General features: G+C 41.5%; 1 protein-coding gene across 1 annotated transcript; it reads right to left on the bottom strand.

Moving 5' to 3' along the window:
- Positions 1–7,462: 7,462 nt before the first annotated feature.
- TDP2 (tyrosyl-DNA phosphodiesterase 2) lies at positions 7,463–19,341 on the bottom strand. The gene is made up of 7 exons (XM_036911665.2): positions 19,024–19,341; positions 18,865–18,950; positions 16,658–16,831; positions 15,857–15,948; positions 14,104–14,222; positions 12,472–12,642; positions 7,463–9,425 (listed from the first exon to the last, which is right to left on the bottom strand). The coding sequence occupies exons 1-7, from the start codon at positions 19,186–19,188 to the stop codon at positions 9,144–9,146; spliced, it is 1,089 nt and encodes a 362-aa protein (XP_036767560.1). The 5' UTR covers positions 19,189–19,341; the 3' UTR covers positions 7,463–9,143.
- Positions 19,342–19,409: the final 68 nt, after the last annotated feature.

The raw sequence follows: 19,409 nt of genomic DNA, 5'->3' as shown, positions 1-19,409 counted from the left end.
CACTATTGCAAGACCAGAGGAATGGAGGGGTCTCACTGGAGGAACCCAACTCGAGCCAAATAAGGAAGAGAACAGCAAATGTCACTCAAATGATTCAACGGAAGATCCCTAGCCGCAGGTCCCGCCTAGAACATGTATCACAGTACTCTCTCCCCAGCAACCCAGTATGACCAATCATCAGTGATCACGACACCCACACCGGCCAATTAGTTCTGTCCACGATACCCTCAGAACTCTCCCAGCACCCTTGATAAGCCTGTCGCCTCTCCTGCTGGGGGCAACTTCCCTGGCCCGTGGATACGCGGACGGGTGAACCTCACCCAGAATTGTGCTAATAAATTTTTTTTGGCTCCTTTGTTGCCACTTGCCTGGTCTGGTTTTCTTTACCTTATAACTATAAGCAGTATAATTTCACTTCAATGATGTGAGGCATATGAAAGAATATTCCTTTCATGGTTTTAGAACAATTTGGTAATAATCTAATCTAATACAAATACTATTTTTTAAATATTTACTCTTTCAGTCATCTAGCATTTTCTTTTTGTAATGTAATGTGAAGGGTGTTTCTTCCAAGTAAATAAGCAATTTATGCCAAGAACATCCTTTTCCCACAAACTTACCACCAAAATATATACTAAATATTAGGCATTAATCTTCATTTTTAATGTTTACAATTATAATTAACATATACAACTCCTTTCTATTATCACTGCAAAGGGAATATTATGTATAAATTCGACTTGTCTTTTTTTAGGTGTTTTAGGTGTTAGATTTGACAACCCTGATGAAAATGAGGTTCTGCCATTTCTCATTCTAATTATTCCCACTGACTTTCCTTTTTTTATACCTTAGAAGACAACATATACTTGGTAATTCTTGATGGGGTAAGCAGTAATATGGAAAGCTGTTTTCTTCCACACTGATGCAAAATAGCAGCAGTAGGGCCATACACAGGAAGCAGGTAAAAACTTCAATCCCATCATGGGCAGAAAAACATACTAAACCAAACTATGACCAAGTAAAATTTTTTATTTAAAGCACATTTATTTTATGGGGGAAAATGTTTCTTTAAAGCACATTTCAAATAGCTCTTTATTAAATTCTTTTAAAATAATTCAACTTTACAAGCAGCAAAACCAAAAGGCTTTTTCTCTGTGGGTGAAATTGTAACATTTCCACAATGTACTGCCTGGCTTTAGTGTATTTGCAATTCCTCAGTGGTGGAGAGAAGTTCATCTCCATGTCAATGGGCAATTACCTGGGCAACAGAGGGCATGTCTAAACCTGTAAGTTTAAGGGGAATGGTTGGCTTGCTTGCTGGCTTGCTTCTTATGGAGAAGAGAGAGATGGCCTTGCACTGCAGTTTGTAAGCAAAAAATGGGTTTTAAACTTTATTTCTCCCTTTGAATGATTTCGGTTTTCAGAGGCATTTTGCTGCGGGATTTCCTCTCCCTGGACTACATCTGCCGGGATTCCTCTGAACCCGAAATCTGTCATAATGCGTGCGAACTTTGGGAGGGCTGCTCCTGTGGATGGTAGGGTGGCCCCAGTGGATGCACCGGCAGAAGATGCCAATTCACCTGTTATTATCCCCCAGCTGTGGGGCTTCCAATTTGGGAAACCCTAGTGGGGAACTCGTCTAGGGTAAAGTACCTCCTAATGTTATGCCCAAAGTCGCGAATCCCAGAAGACCGCCGAGGAGCCAACACTGATGCAAACACACGAGGGTCTTTAAGACTTGAGTCCGGACTCACGATCGTCACTGAAGCAGCAGTCTTGGAGCAAGAGCCCCAAACTCTGGGGGAGCGGGTAGTTATGCAGAGCAAGCGCGGGCAAAGGGGAAATTCGAGACTTGTCTTCACCTGATTGGTTACTGCTCGGTTGCTAGGGTGAGTTTGAATGTGATTGGTCACCTACACTGGTGAGGTTGGGTGGGTGTATTTTGTGGTTTACAGCAGCTTAAGATAGCTGAAGACATTTTAAAATGGCAGCACTTATGCTAAGGGAGGGTCTAAAAGGAAAACTAAATCCTGAAGAAAAACTAAATCCCTCTCACCTAGAGGGGTGGGGCCTTCCCCATTGGGGAAGGGTGGAAACACTGGAAGCTGCAGAATTAGCCCCCCGTGAGTTGTAAGACCTTAGGGGGCCGTATAGTGGCTAGGGTCCCTCTTCAACAAGATAGTGGAAAAAGTTACACAGGAGAAAGAGAGGATTATTGAGAGGGTTAGCCAGGAGACAGAGGGACTCGGGCGGGAGGGAGACGCACTTCAGCATTGCTTGGAGGAGCTGCACGATAACCTATGGGATGCTCTTAAAGAGAGACAGTTACTAAAAAGACAGCTCACGCTCCTAGAAGACTCCTGAGCAGCAAGGGGGACGGGAGCAGGAAAAGCCGCGTTGCGGGAGGCTGTGGGGAAGGGGAAGAAAGAGCAGTGCTGCAGCCTCGGAAATGGAGGAGGAGGAGCCGTTGGAGAGAAGCCCCAGGGAGAAGAGGAGGCGGGGCCACTGGCGTATCTGCTACCCAGGCCACCACCAAGGGTACGATCTTCTCCTGTTTTAAAGGCCCTCCCAGCGTAAAGAAAATAAAAATGAAACAACTGTGGGCTCCTCAGGGTGAGGAGCAGCCCCTCCCCAGGCTGTGGAGCCCTCCATGCTCCGCCCCTACACTCAGGATGAGCTGGTGGACATGAGCGTCCGGTATAGGCAGAGGCCACTGGAATCTCTGCCTACATGGCTTTTACGTCTCTGGGATATGGGGGTGGAAAGGTTGTGATGGGTACTGAGATGAGTAGAATGGCTTCCCTGATGACTCACCCTTCCCTCCAGCAGCAGTTGCAAAGTGCCCATCACACCGCAGGGAATCAAGACACTCCTGGAATGGCTGACAGCTGCCATCAGGACAGTTTGGCCTAATCAGGGGGATTTACCATTTCACAGTAGTTGGAAAACGAATGCAGAGCTCCAACAGGTACTGTGGGAATTGGGCATGAAAAATGTCACCTATAATAAGGACCCCCCAGGGCCTAGATGAGGAGGTGTTTACTGTAGGAATGAGCAATGTGGTGCTGCACACAGCTCCCACATCTCTCTTTGGGTCCCTAGTGAACACTCTTGCCCCCCACCTAGGGTAACCCATAGGGAGGCTACTTATACTTTCACAGATCTGGGGGAGGTTGAAACAATAAGGGCATGGAGGGAAGTATGGGCCATGACTGAAAGAAGTGCAAAAGGCCCCGTGAAGGTCTTGAATACCCAGATGTGGGCTGATTTGATAAAGGCTGGGGTAGTGAAAGAAAAGCTTGATGGGCAGCCCAATAGAATGTTGTTAGAACTATGGCACCAAATAAAGCCAGAGCAGCAGTTCCTGCCACTGTGGTGCAGGACACCAAAACCAGAGTCAAGGCCTCATGCCCGGCCTATGTCCCTGCAAAACTTCATAGGAGCCAGTCCTCAGGATTCATCTCAGCCCTCACCCCAAAAGGAGGTCCACCAGGCATAGCAGTTGGACTGAGGGGGGGCCAAAGTCCCCACCTTGGAGGACATAGTGGGGACCAGAGGCCACATGTCGAATTTGGAATTCATTTGTACACCAGTACAACGTGTTCTGGCACTGGTGGAGACAGGAGCTGAGTGTTCTCTGATTAATGGCAACCTTAAGTGTTTTCCCAAGACCCCTGGTGTGATAGATGGCTATGGAGGTAAGGCATTAGAGTGAAGAAAGCCCAAATCTCATTGGGAATAGGGCATTTACCCCCAAAGGAGTATACGGACATTTCTCCCATCCCTGTATATATTTTGGGGGTAGATATGCTGCAGGGCCTGTGCTTACAGACCACTGCAGGTGAGTTCAGACTGAGGGTACATGTGGTAAAGGCAGTTGTGAGGGGACATGGTAAGCACTCACCTGTAGCTCTGCCTTTACCTCAGCCGGTGATGAATACTAAGCAGTATAAATTGCCTGGGGAGCACAAGGGAATTGGAGACACTCTACAGGAGTTGGGGAGGGTGGGCATCATAAAGCCCACTCATAGTCCTTTTAATTCCCTAGTGTGGCCAGTGAGAGAGCCAGACAGCTCCTGGTGTATGACCGTGGACTATAGGGAATTGAATGAAGTCACACCCCCTTTGCATGCTGCTGTCCCCTCTATAGCAGACATTCTGGACACCCTCAGCCACGAGCTGGGAACATATCATTATGTAGTAGACCTTGCTAATGCTTTCTTCTCTATTGACATAGCACAGGAAAGCCAGGAACTGTTTGCCTTCATGTTGGAAGGCCGGAAGTGGACATTCACTGTCCTTCCAGTGGCGTATATCCACAGTCCCACCATCTGTCACTGACTTGTAGCCCAGGACTTGGCCTCATGGAAGAAACCACAAACAGTGTGGTTATATCACTATATTGATATTATGCTCGCATCTGATTCTCTTTCAGGTTTAGGAGGGGCAGTTCCTAGACTGTTGCAACGTCCACAGAAAAAAGGATGGGCTGTGAACAGCACCAAGGTTCAGTGACCTGGTTTGTCTGTGAAATTCTTGGGGGTTTTCTGGTTGGGTAAAACTAAAGTTGTTCCTGAAGCAGTTATAGAGAAGATTCAGACTTTCCCCACCCCTACCATTGTGGCAGTATTACAAGTTTTTGGGTCTTTTGGGCTACTGGAGTGTTTAACCCCCCCCCACTTGGCATAAATTCTGAAGCATTTATTCTGGTTGGTATGAAAGGGCATCTGGTAGGGCTGGGATGAGGCATGTGCAGCTGCTTTTACTCCTGCCAAGCAGGCAGTCAAGACCATACAGGCCTTTAATATAATGGACTCATCACAGCCCTGTGGACTCATCACAGCCTTGTTCATGTAACTGAAATGGTTATGGATGGGGTCTTTGGCAGTGGCTTGAATGGGCGCACTGACATATTGGATTCTGGTCACAGCTATGGATAGAAAAGCAACTGGCTGCTGTGTACCCCACCTTACTGGCTGTGGATCCCATCAGCAGAACAGCTCCGTCCAAGGTAATAACCACCTATCCCACCGCAGGGTGGGTGTGAGACTGGACCCAAAGGCCATGGACTGGCGTGGCACTGTCCCACTGGCCAAATGGGGCACATATTTACAGCAGCACAGCGCCGTCTCTACTGCTAGCCCCTTAGAGAACTCCAATGCTTATTGGGGCCAGTGACCTATATCAGTGGAAAGCAGGAAGAACATGCTTTTGAGCCATTGATAGCCAAGACTCATTAGGACTGAAAAGCCCCTATACCTGAAGATACTGGTCCACAGACAGCTCTAGTGGGCAGTCACCACTGAAGTGGAGGGCTGTGGCTTTCCATCCTAAGATTGAGACACTATGGATGGAAGATGGTGAGGGGCAGAGCAGTCAATGGGCTGAGTTGCAGCCAGTATGGCTTGTGATCACCCAGGAGCCTTCCCCCAAGTTGTCTGCACTGACAGGGGCTTGACCCTGTGGCTACCATCATGGTATCATGTCAACCGGATGGTTGGTCCCTGGCCCCTTGGGGGCAAGAGTTGTGGCAAGACCTAAGGGCCTTTGATCAGACTAAGACCATTATTGTATATCATGTGACTGGCAATTTGCCTTTGGCATCCCCAGGGTATGATGAAGCAGACACACTGGCCCAGGTGCACTGGCTGGAAGGAAAGCCTGCCTCTGATGTGGCCCAATGGCTTCACCAGCGTTTGTTGCACATGGGGCAAAAGACCATGTGTGCTGTAGCCCATCAGTGGGGCTTGCCACTGACCTTTGAAGTCAGCAGAGCCCGGAAGGAGTGCCGTGTGGGCTCTAAGAGGGATTTACACCGAGTCCCACAGCAACATGGGATAATAGTAAGGGGGCTAATACCCCTTGTCAGGTGGTAAATAGACTATATTGGGCCTCTGCCCATATCAGAAGGATATCCATACGCTATGACTTGTGTGGACACGGCTACTGGACTATTCCTTGCTTTTCCTGCAGGTCGTGCAGATCAGCAAACCACCAAGATGGGCCTGGAGCATCTCTTTGCGGCCTATGGCTGGCTGCAGGTGACTGAGAGCCATCAAGGTACCCACTTTACTGGACATGCATTACAAGAACGGGTGCAGCAATTAGGAATAAAGTGGAAATTTCATGTACCGTAAAATTGTACCAGGGCAGGCATGACAGAGAGGTACAACAGTTTGTTGAAAAAGTATGGCCTGAAGTCAGACACTAATAGTCTATGGGGTTGATCAGTTCTCCTATGGACAGTGCTTTGGCATTTGAATGAGAAGCCACATAAAGGAGCTTGAGCCCTGTGGATGTGCTCACATACCTTGCTGCCTCCCCTATACAACTGTACATCCAAACCAAAGAAGTTATTGAAGCCAGGATATGACCAGCAGAGCAACATCCTGCTGCCAGCCCTACTTCCTTAAGTCCTGGAGACACTTTCGAATGCACATGGCCGTGGACATTTCAACACATGGACCAGCGATGGCTGGCCCTTCTGGCACCTTGGGGGAAAGGCCTGGAAGCCGGCCTCCTGTGTATTCCTGGAGTAACAGCTGAATGGCCCCCAAAGGTCACAGTAGCATACCCAAAACGTCCAGGAGGTAAGAGCATCTTGCAGGGAAGTTTTATCATACAGTGCATGTACCTCCCGTAGCCCTATACGTTGAGCTATCTGTAGCTCCCACAGGGAGGGGGATGAGTCTGGTAACTAGACCAAGACAAGATCCCATTCCTGCCACTGTTTTGTCACAAAACCACTCTCTTGCATGTATCCTACCTGACGGACAAGATTTGCCTATGCAGGTGTCATTAAAGCATGTACCTTATCACACCCTTAAGGTTATTTTCTCCTACAGTCCTTGTGGCCTGGATGCGCCCCCCTGGCTGCACCTGCCACGTGATGATGGCTCTGAACCCTCAGCTACCGCCTGCCTGTGGAATGGACGAGCTACAGACTTAATCTGTATAAGACTGAACATAGCTGAATCCTCCAGCTTTAGGATTGTCATGATTTTATTGCTGTTGCTATTGTTATGTCATTAGTCTGGTTACAATGCTCCAGTTTTCTCCTGGAAGAAGGGGAATGAGTAGATGGTGAGGCAAGATTTCTAGAGGGGTAGCCTGTGGGTAAAATTGTAAGGTTTCCACAATATCTTGCCTGGCTTTAGTGCATTTGCATATCCTCAGAGGTGGAGAGAAGTTCATCTCCATGTCAATGGGCAATTACCTGGGGGAACTGAAGGTGTGTCTGCACCTGAGAGTTTAAGGGGAGGGGCTGGCTTGCTTCTTCCTGAGCGGAGGAGAAAGACTGCCCTGGACTGCAGTTTATAAGCAATGAACAGGTTTTAAACTTTTTTCCTCCCTTTGACCGATTTCAGTTTTTCGAGGTATTTTGCCTCGGCATTTCCTCTCCCCAGACTTACACTCTTTACACTCTTTACAGTTATTCTTCTATGAGAAAAGAAGTCCAAGGCACTATGAAACTGACTTTAATCATTATCAATAACTTTGCCTCTGTCGGCAACATAACTACAAGCATGAATTGTAAAAAGTTCAGGAATTTAAAATCCTAAAATTTCATTTATAGTTGGCTAATTTTGTTAGCTGACTAAAATTAAGTCTAATGCAGGAGAGTTATCATCTACTTAAAATGCAGATGGTCATGGCTTTTTTATTTAGGCTAAATTTATAAAACATAAATAGAAGATCTAGTCCCAATGCCTCAATAACCTGTTTCTTTTGAAGATTTATTTAAAATAGTAACTATTTTGGTGCCTGGTTAAAAAAATAATAATAATATAAAGCCTAGCCCAGAGACAACGTGGTCCTACGTGAGGTCAAGCTGGCAGGTGTGCGCACTATTAAAGGCTCTGATATTCTATGCACCCTTTCATTAAGAGGTCTCATATTCTGAACATAGGTAGACTTCAGCTTAAATAGTTCTGAAATTTGAGGACTCAATCAACAAAATAAAATCACAATAGTTTTTTCTTGTTACAGTGATCCAGTATACTAATGTTAGGCAGGGAAATAGATACCAGCCAGGTGGAAAGAGAATAAGGCCAGGAAAGCCCAGAGTTAATCAGTTAAAACTCAAAAAACCAGGAGCAACTTGGCCTGGAATGTTTGAATATTCCCCAGATAAAGGAGGGTACCTCAGCATAGCCCACGTCTTTATTGTGTTAATCATGCAGGCCTAGCTTATTTTTTTAACTTCACCTATCTGCTCCTTTTTTCTCCTTCAGCCCTAATCAGGTAGTTCACCTGATTAGTAACCTAGGTAACTAATTTAGCATGCAGGTCCAGCTGCAAACAACATAGTAAAAGGCAAGAAGGATTCTCAACTTTTTAGCAGACAGTAACTAAGCCTACCTTGGGGGCTAGGCAGGCAGTCTTGTTCGATATGCTCCCAGACCAAGATGCTGGTTATCTCGAGGAGAAATCAGAGCAGGAAGTTCCTTCTGTTAATTCTAAATATTCAGAAACCATTTAATAAGTCTGCACAACCAGCCCTTAGTCACATTTCTGAAGAATCCTTAAAAGAGGGTGTGGGTAAAATTGTAATATTTCCAGAATATTTCACCTGGCTTTAGCACATCTGCATATCAATAGGCATTCAGAGGTAGAAAGAAGTATGGCTTTAGTTATTTGCAGATCCTCAGGGGTGGAGAGAAGTTCTTCTCCTTATCAATGGGTAATTACCCCAGCAATAGAGGGCTTATCTGTACCTAAGAGGTGAGGGGGAGTGCCAGTTTTGCTTCTGCTGGAGCAGGAAAGAGAGAAGGCCTCGGACTGCAGTTTGTAAGCAATAAACCCATTTTAAACTTTATTTCTTCCTTTGACTGATTTCGGTTTTAGAGGTATTTTGCCCTGGGATTTCCTTTCCCTGGACTTACAGGGGAAACCCCCAACTTTTCAGGGTGCTCCTGTGATGTCACCTGAAATATCCTTTAAATAAAACTTTTACTCTGCTTCACTAATGTGTCTCTGCCCTTCAATTCTTTGTTGCGGTGGGGACAAGGACCAAGGAAAATACACAACACTTTCCCAACACTAATTCCTCCATATTAAGCCTACTTTTCCAGAGAGAAATATTTGCAAAAATCCAGAACAGTATTACTCAGAACATTCAAAACTCGTACTTGAAAAGCAGTTCACAATATTATATCTAAGTTGCACAGAAGACCCCAGTGATCACTAGGAAATCTACCACAGTCCAGTTTTTCTAATCCAAGGAGGTCCAAACTTTGAGGAACAATGTGGCCATCTTCGGCTGCTGTTCTGAAAAATATTCGGTCAAAACGAAGCTTACAAGTAGCAGATATTCCAAGATTAGAGTTCATTTGTGTATCCCACGTGTACTGGCAATGCTTAGGTTTACCCAAAAACTCCCAGACATCCAGAATGTTGCTGGGCAAACCACCACATCTGGCAACCTGAAAAGAAAAAAAGAAAACTCTTTTAAGATTCAGTCTTTTTTACTGCTAAACTAAAAAGGTGTCTTGGGACAGGCTGGGGTAGGTGGGTGGGTGGTTGGGGAGGGTACTACAGCAGGGAGTATACTTTCAGTGATTCTGTAACACCTTCCTATGTTGACAGATAGTAACTGTACCAGTTGGGGTGAGGATTTAATAAAAGGGGTAACTGTTGAACCACTGTTGTATACTTGAAACTAAAATAAGGCTGTGTATCAGTAAAAAAAAAAAAAAGGTGCCTTTACTATTTCACCTAAGCACATTTCAAGTTAGAATGTCACAAATTATTAAGCACAAATGCAAAACTAGATGTTATAACTGGGTATATTATAAATACTATAAAAATTACTTTGTTGCATGGTAGTAAGTAATATAAAAATATCTCTTCTGCCATCAACAGATGTCTTTTGGATGTCAGATACCACACAACACTCAGAGGACTGAAAACCCATGTCCTCAGTTATTGCTATTAGTGATTTTTTTAAAAATGAACACAAGTGAAAAGAAGGCAAAACCATTACTCCACTTTAGTGTATAAATTGTATAACTATTCATATGATCCAATAATGTTGATTGCCTTCAGTTTTATTTAAAGTTACTAACAATATCAATTCTTAAAAAATATTTTAAGAATTTTACTGTGGTAAAATATTCATAAAATTTATCATTTTAACCAAGTACATCCACATAATTGTGCAACGACCACCACCATCCGTCTCTAGAACCTTCTCATTTTCCCACACTGAAACTCAGTACCTGAACACTAAACACTAACTCCCTTTTCCACTCTTTCACCCCCAGCCCCTAGCAACCACCATTCTATTTTTTGCCTGTATGAATTTGACTTTAGGAAACACATGTAAGAGTAATCATCAAATATTTGTTCTTTTGTGACTGGCTTATTTCACTTAGCATGCCTTCAGGGTTCATCCATGTTGTAGCATGTGTCATTCCCCCTTCCTTTTTAAGGCTGAAAAATATTCCATTGCACATATATACATTTTGTTTATCCATTCATTATAGACACTTGCTTCCACATTTAAGCTTTGTGACTAATGCTGCCATGAACAGAGGTATACAAATATCTCTTCAGGACTCTGCTTTTATGTTTTGTGCATACACACAGAAGTGGAGTTGCTAGATCATATGGGAATTCTGTCTAATTTTTGGAGGAATCTTCACATCATTTTCCACAGCAGCTGCACCATTCGACATTCCCACCAACAATACACAAGAGTTCTAATTCCTCTGAATTCTTACAACACTTGTTATTCTCTATTTTTTGATAATAGTCATGCTAATGGATAGGAAGTAGTATCTCATGATGGGTTTGATTTGCATTTCTCTAATGACTAGTGATGTTGAACATCTTTTCATGTACTTATTGGCCACCTATATCTTCTTTGGAGAAAGGTCTATTTAAGTCTTTTGCTCATTTTTTAATCAGGGTTTGTTTTTTAAACTGGTTTCTTTTTGTAGAAGTTCTTTATATATTCTGAGTATCAACTGCTTATCAGACATATGATTTACAAATATTTTCTCCCATTCCACGAATTGTCACTGTTGATAGTATTCTTTGATGCATAAAAGTTTTTAATGTAGATGAGGTCTACCTTAACTATTTTTTCTTTTGTTGTCATCTGCTTTTTAAAAATCATTGCCAAATCCAATGTCATGAAGCTTTTCCCTGAATTTTCTTCTAAGAGTTTTATAGTTTTAGCTCTTACTGCTATTATTTTTTAAGTCTCTGATCCATCCTAAATCAACTTTGTACAGGGTACAAAATAAGGATCCAGCTTTAATTTTTTTGCCTTGTGGATATCTACTTTTATCAACCCTATTTGTTGAAAAGCAGGATTTTTTTAATGAAGTATTGTTGATATATAATTTTATATTGGTTTCAAGTATACAACAGAGTGGTTCAACAGTTTACCGTATTAAATCCTCAACCCCACTAGTGCAGTTACTATCTGTCAACATAGGAAGATGTTACAGAATCATGTACTCCTAACTCCGTGACCAATGTATATTATGATTGAGAATTTTTGTGCCCTTTTATTCCCCTCACCATCCCCACCCACCCACCCTAACCCCAAATCCATCTATGGTAATCACCAGTCATTTCTCAGTGTCTATGAGTCTACTGCTATTTCGTTCATTTTGTTTTGGAAAAGCAGGATTTCTTTTTGAGTACATAAGTCAGCCAGCCGGGTACTAAAAGACAGCTGTCGAAAGTCATTGATTTGCAAATGTCTAATAGAAAGCTTTTTAATAATCTGTTACAAGGACACAAAGTTATTAAGAGAAGCCAAGCAGCACTTTATTTGGGATCCTGCCTTTGACAGTGAGTCCTGACATGCTTTTACTTGCCTTTCACTTCTCCCTCCACTTATGGAGCCGTGGCAGTGAAAATGAACAGAATCTCTATTTCAAATCACTTTTACTCTGATGTGAGCTCAGCCAGAGCCAAGGGAAAAGGGAAGGCAGGCTTACCATTTAATATATTCTAAATCTATAAAGGTCCTGAAAAATCCCAACATGTCTCAACTGAACTAAGGGGTAAGAGAATTTGTTTCAGATCTGGACATGGTGGTACCAGGGAAAGGATTAAACAAAAGTTGAAAAAGAAAATCTCAGAAGGAAAAGTTATGGACAACTATGATGGTCAAAGCTTTCTGCTTTTCTCATCTTGCAACTAGGGATACTACAATAAACCTGGTCTCTTCTAGACTCTCCTAATTATTAATTTCTCTATACCTCTCTTGTTAATCAACATATATTGGTTTGTGTTGTCTGTTTCAGATGCAGTATTTATATTTTCCCCCCAAAAATATAAAAGCCCTCCTGCCTCTGCTTCTAGTATAAGATAAGCATAGAGCACACTCCAAATATTTGCTGAATTGCATCTGCAAGGTCACTTAAACATTTTAACAACTTTAGTTAAAAGGAATCTAAATTTCCATAGCAATAATCTGCCCATAAACATTGAACTGACTTTGTTACTCACCTCTTGGTCCCTTAAATTTGTATCTCCTGCAAATATAACTGTAGCTATCTGTGGAGTCTCTTGCATTTTCTTTAAAACCATTTTTAACTGATTCATTCTTTCCTCAGCATGCCCTCTGGTGCTCTCCAAATGGGAAGTCATAAGGCAAAGTTCATTTCCCGACACACTTGCCTGAAATAGGATAAATAATTATAGTCATTATAATTATCCATTAACCACTAATGTTGAACTTTGGTAACAGAATTAGGAGATTATTCAATTGATTGGTGTACATATACTAAAGTGAAACTATATATAACTAATACTGTGCTATCCTTCTAGTTCAAAAAAAGTATAAAGTGCTAATCCTGCTCCCAAAGAAGACTACTTATCAAGCACCTGCTAATACTTCAAGGCCTACCTCAAACGTCATCTCCACTGTGAGCCCTTCCCCACTGTTCCCAGGCAAATCAGTGGCTCCCTCTCCTATATACTTGTAGCGTGCTGGAGACTGGCTTTAAAGTCCCCTAGACTGAATTGTACAGCACAATTATTTCTCTCCTACAAAACCATGAGTCATTTGAAAGCAAGAATGGTTCTTTTATTTACTACTGTATTATCAAGAGCCTGGCACATAAGTACTTAAAAAAAGATCAGTTAAATGAATAAATGAGAATCATTTACCATTTGCAATTAAGATACCAACAATGCAGGATTTGTCATTACTTAGACTAATTGTCTGCAGAATCAAGTTCAAATTCTTTCATACTGGGTATTTATGACCTTCTATAATCTGGATCTTACCGACTTCTTGTCACATGACCCCTTTTGTGCCCTGTACACCCAACTGAATAGAATGCTCATTTATACCCTTTCTCATATACACAGACATGAGATTTACAAGAGTTTGGTCATGGTAGTTCTGCCACTTGGACTGTTCTCAATGTCTGTATCTTACATATTTTTCAGGGCCCAATTCAAACACAATTTCCTTCATGAAACTTCCACTTAACAATCTAACAGATCTCATCATAAGCAAAAAAATTTTTTATACCTATGTATGGTGACAGATGTTACCTGGACTTATTGTGATCATTTTGCAATGTACAGAAATACCACATCATTACATTGTACACCTGAAACCAATATAACATTATTCCAATTATATCTCAGTTAAAAAAACAAAAAACAAAAAAAGTATAGCTAAAAATTATCTTTTTCTAAAATGCCAGGTACATCATTATATCTCCCCTGTGGCATTTATGCCTTTCTTTTATTTCTGTTACTATATATATAATCTCTCCCTTGCTAATCTATAAACCTGGTAAGAGCTAGATCTATTTGACTCATTTTTGTAAGCCTCACAGAGTACACCATACTGTATACAGTACATTTAGTGAAAAAAAACTACTTTAGAAATAGGTGGATGGTAGCAAACTCTTAAAATAGTTTTAGTTTTAGGGAAACATATAATGAATCACAGATTTTATATTTACAAATTTGTCAATATTTTAAATTTATATAAAAGAATTTACTAAGTTAAGACTATTTAAAAGCATATATAAGGAACAAATCTTTCTCTAAAGGCAGTGTTTATTTTTAAAGGTACTATCACAGAAATATAAAAAACAATTTTTAAAAAAAATCACTTACATTTACACACAAAAGGTTTCTCCTCATTTTTGTATTTGGAAAAGGAATGATCTCTTGGCTTTTAAATTTCACTCTTGATTTCTTCAACATTATAGCTGTGAAATATCCATCTTCATCACCTTCAAAAGTTTGTGGGAAATAATTTAGGCTGAGAGGTCAAAGGTATTTGCAGTTTATCACAAGTTCCACTACTGAAGATTTTATAACAGATAGGTACAGATATTTAAATAGATCTAAATCTTAAAAGTAAACTATTATTTCAAAATAGTTGAAGGTGGCCAACCAAATACCTGTATTTACCTACTCCCTCCCAAAATGTAAATGGAAGTATGGAAGATATATAAAAATAAAAATGAATTCACATAAGTGCCAAAAATAGTTAATGGTGCCAATATCAAACAATAAAAATTTCTTAAAGAGTAGATGAGACTTACACTGAGACAAGTTGACATGCATTTACTCCTCACTCTGGAAGCACCAGAAGAATTCTACTAAATTAATTAGAAATTTTAAAAGGTGTGACGTTGCAAGAAAAAAAAAAGACAAGAAGTGTAGGGGCAGTGAATAAAAAGCTTCCAACAGTCTTTCAGAAAACAAAGTAGATGGACAAGTGGTAGCTGGTTATCAGAACAGAGGGAAACCAGGAAAAGAGGAAAAGGAAGAGAAGGGAGGAAGGAAAAAGAGGAAGGAGGAAAAAAAGAATGAAAGGGAGGGTAAGGAGGAAGGCTAGAAAATAGAAAGACAGCAGGCAGGCTGGGAGGAGGGAAGGAGGGGGACAAGGAGTAGGAGAAAGGAAATGAAGGGAGGGAAGGAGAGAGAGAGAAAAAAACAAGAAAAACAGAATTTCCAGAACTGAAGGTCACAAACCTCCAGATGGAAAGTCCTACCAAGTGCTCAGCTCAATAAATGAATAAAAGACCCAAAGAACACTAGGATTAAAAAGACCCTCCAAGCTTCCAGACAACAATCATAGAAAAAAAAACAACAGGTATCTGAATGGCATAAAATTTATGATCATTAATAACAGAAATGAGAAAATGTACTCCCTATGCATTATTGCCTAGATAGTGATTGGAGAATGTGCTCCACTAAAATAGGGAAGTAAACCAAGAAGGGGGAAGTATGGGATCAGAAAACAAGAACTCCAGAAGAGAAGAGAGACATAAAGAATCCCCAAGAGAATGCAGAAAAACCGTCCTACACAGAGATAAAGAGAACCCTCTCCTTAGCAATTTTGGATTACAGTTAATCCAAGTTAAAATTAATACTATGTAAAAGTGAATGTCAAAGAAATCATGAGGTTTAGCTAAAAATCATGAAATACAGCCGAAGCAGTACTTCATATACACTTAGTAAAAACAAAATAGAAGAAAAAAACTAAATTATTCAGGTCAAAAAGCTAAAAAAAGAAAATAAATAAGAAGGAATAAAGACTTTGAAAAAGCATAATCAGAATGCAATTATCATACTTCAATTTTTTAATGATTTAATTTCAACAAAAAGCTACTCAGTATCTCAAATTTTGGCAATTCAGATTTTCCTGAAAAATTATTCATTTCCACCATCTTTTCACATCTCTTAACAATTAGCTGTATAACATTTTCCTGCAGTTTTTTAGTATCCTGCATCTGGCTTATTTTTCTTAAACATTTTATTTGTGCTTTTTCTTGTCTATGCTCCAACAAGCTAACTTTGATCTATCTTTCACTGACCTGTTTTTCCAAAAAAAAGACAACAGCAGGAATATTGTTACCTGTAATAATCTCATAACTACTTGCTCTCTTCTTTAGGTAGCTACAATAAGGGGGAATAACTTCTTGTAGAAATATCACATCTGGGTTGTACCTAGTTAAAAACATCAATTCATGATAAACACCAGGTGAACCATTCCATCTGCAGCTAAGATTAGGCAAATACAACATTAAAGAAACACAAAATTATTACCCTCTAGGACACAGAATATTGTTTATTCTGATTATTAACAACGAAATGAGAAAGATCTGTGCTATTTAACGTACAATACTACAAAGATAAAAAAAAAGTGATGCTTTAACACTGAAAAAATTGGAATCACTAACAACAGAAACGAGTACACTAAGAGCTACAATGATCCTACGTTCTAACATGCTTTAAATGTTACTATCTTTCAATCCTCATGAATAGTTACTATCCATGATGAAGAAAACTGAGCTCCAGAGAATTTAAGGGGATCACAAGTGATTACAAAAGGTCACAGAGGAGAATGTAGTAGATAAAGACTTTTTTAATTTTATTTTCATAGCAATAATTATACACCAAGTTTAACAAGAAAACTAGTGCGAGGCATCTGACAAAAATTAGTGTTCCCTCCCCACTACAGCCCACAATCCTGCCTCAGAAGCAGTCACTGTCCATTCCTTCAGTGCTTTTTTGAAAGGTGGCCTTGGAACTCAGGTCTGACTCCAAATCCCATAATCTTTGACTGTTACCCTCATTAGCCCATGACTGTTGCCCTTTCTGTGGATAGATAAGACACATTATCACACTACCATTAAACAGAAGCAATCATACGTACAAAGCTAAATAGGAACACACCCCTCGAGCCCTCTCTTGCAGATTGTTTAGATCCAATCCATCAATATTCCAAGTAATGAAAGAGAATGTGCTGCCATCTTCTTGCTGAATATTTTCAGAAGTGCTGGTTTTAGAAACAATGGAATCAGTTGTTTCTTCACTGGTTAAGTCAACACTGGCAAGATCAGAATGAAACATAGCTTTACAAATAATCTATACATTTATTAATTTTAAAATTATTTTGTATTTATAATTCTCATTTTACAGATAAATTTAAAAAGAGCCCTAAAAGTATCTGCTTAGAGAAGAGCAAAAGTCATATGACTGAGAAAAAATAGATTCTTACAGTGTTATCAAAATGTTTGCTCACTTACACAGTTAGGGCCAACTCAGTATCCTTCGATGACATGCACCACTAAATGATTGTATCAAGGATGACCTCAAATTAGACGAGTATTGTGATTTCAAAATTTGCCTGGATTCATTTTAAATCATAATTGAAATAACATCTCCTTGTGGCAGATAAATAACGTCTGTAAATTCTTTGTCAGTCCTCTCATTGCCAAGTGCATCTAATACTCCTCCCCTTGAATCTGAGCTTCAGTAACTTGCTTTACCAATAGAATATGATGAAAAAGATCTTTTGGGACTTCTGAGGCTTGGTCATAAGAAGCCTTGCGGCTTCCACTCCAGAATTTTTGAGCACTCTCTCCAGGGACCCTGAGTTGCCTTGTAAGAAGCCTGACTACCCTGAGGCTGTCATGCTAGAGAGTCACATGTATGTGCTCCAGTCCAGAGTCCTATCTGACCCCATCTTCCACTATGCTCACCAAGGCCCAGACATTTGAAAGAAGGGACAAAACATTAAAAGGTGACTGCTAAGCATTTATAAACTGTACATAAATTTAAGAAACAGGTTTTTGTATTTAATTTTAATAAATTCATTGCTGGTATTTTAATTTTTTAATTAAAAAAACTTTTATTGAGGTGTAATTGACATATAACAGTGTATTAGTTTGAGGTACACAACAGTGATTTGATATTTATATACATTGCAAAATGATCAACACAGTAAGTTTACGTACTTACTTTGAAGTGATATCAGACTTTCAGAATTGCAAAAACAGTAAAAAGAATTCTATTCACCATTCACTCAAAAGAATAACATTTTACTTAACATTTACTTGCTTTACTCATCTTATTCTGAAATGTCTGCATAAATATTTCTGTTTCTTAAAAACAAGGACATGCTTACATACATATCCTAATACAATTATCAAAAGTCAGAAAATTATCATTGATACACTGTTACCATATAATTTAGAGACTTAACTTTCTTGGTCCTAATCCCAAAACCCCAGGAGAGAGGATCCAACTGGCCAGCTTGGGGTAGCTGAATACATACTAATCTAACGGGCTCTCGCTATTACAAAGTAGGAACCAGAGATACAACAATGTTGGTGGGTGAATAATTCTCCAACAAAAGGCTAGGCAGAATGGTCCTATCACACCTGTAAGTCATATACATTCAATACGTATTTACTGAGAGGTTATTATATCCAAACGTAGGAGATGTAAAATATTAAACGGCAATTATAACATGAACTAAATTATTATGACACGGGGTTATGCAGGATGCTAGGGGATTACCTAAGAGGGGAACTTACCCAGGCTTGGGAGGTCAGGGAAAGCTTCTGAGATACAGGCAATGGTCAAACCGTGGAGGAACTTGCCAAGCATACGGACTTTAAGAGCAATAGTGCAAGAACTGGGGAGGCAGCATTGGAGTAAGAGGGAAAGGTTTTTAATAATCATTTTATAATAAATGATTATTCCAGCTGGCCGTCACGGACTAAACAAACAATACAGGAAGCAAGAAGACTTCCAAGTTGGCATCCTTCAGTAGGGGATTTTGCCTCATTCATTTATTTCGAACCCCTCGCTTACATTTCAGATTTTTCCTCCCAGGACTTCAAATTACTTTCGAAAAATCTGGACTTCAGGAGAGAAGCGTTTGCCCCGTTGTTGGGGTGCGTCTCCACCCGGAAGCACCCACATAAGTCTTTCGCCCGAGTTAATTCACACGGGAGACCACCACCTACTCAAGCCACGCGCGCCCAACCCCAAGGCTGGTGCCAGGATGCCCAATGCCACCCGATGTTACCCCACCTCCGCGGGGACTGGCTCCCTGTTCCCGTTATCACTTACCAGAGCTTGGGCTCAGAGGGGGTCTCAGCGCAGCTTTTCATGGCACCCTCCTCCACGGGCGGCTCCAAGTAGGAGTTCAGCGCTCTCTGAAAAACAAGAAAACCGGATCGGACTGTGCGCTCCACGTGGTAGAGAGCGAGACGAGACGGGCGAGCGTACCTCAATGTCCCAGTCGTTCTCGGCCAGGTAGCACTGCGCCACGGCGGCGTCGCAACTCGCGACCGAGGCAAACTCCGCACACAGCAGTCGCCTCTTCTTCACCTCGGGCCCCCCATTTTCGCGCTCCCCCCGCGGCCCGACCCCAAGGCCGGTCCCTGGGTCCATCAGCCTGTCGCCGCCTTACGCGCGCCGCACGGCCAACGCCCGGCTCTACGCAGGCGCGAGTCCCCTCGGCGCTTCGGCTTTAACCTCCCGGCGGGCAAACGCGCTCCGCTCTCAGAGGACAGTGGGCTGGGCGGCGCCGCCGCCGGAGAGCCGCCCCGGGCTCCGCCCGGCACGTCTGCGCGGGGGCCGCGGTCACAGCGGACGCTGACGTCAGCGCGTAG

The sequence above is a fragment of the Manis pentadactyla genome, chromosome 16 (genome assembly GCF_030020395.1).
Source record: "Manis pentadactyla isolate mManPen7 chromosome 16, mManPen7.hap1, whole genome shotgun sequence".
Classification (NCBI taxonomy): Eukaryota; Metazoa; Chordata; class Mammalia; order Pholidota; family Manidae; genus Manis; species Manis pentadactyla.
The sequence above is the reverse complement of the archived record's forward strand: the minus strand, read 5'-3'. Positions and strand labels throughout refer to the sequence as shown.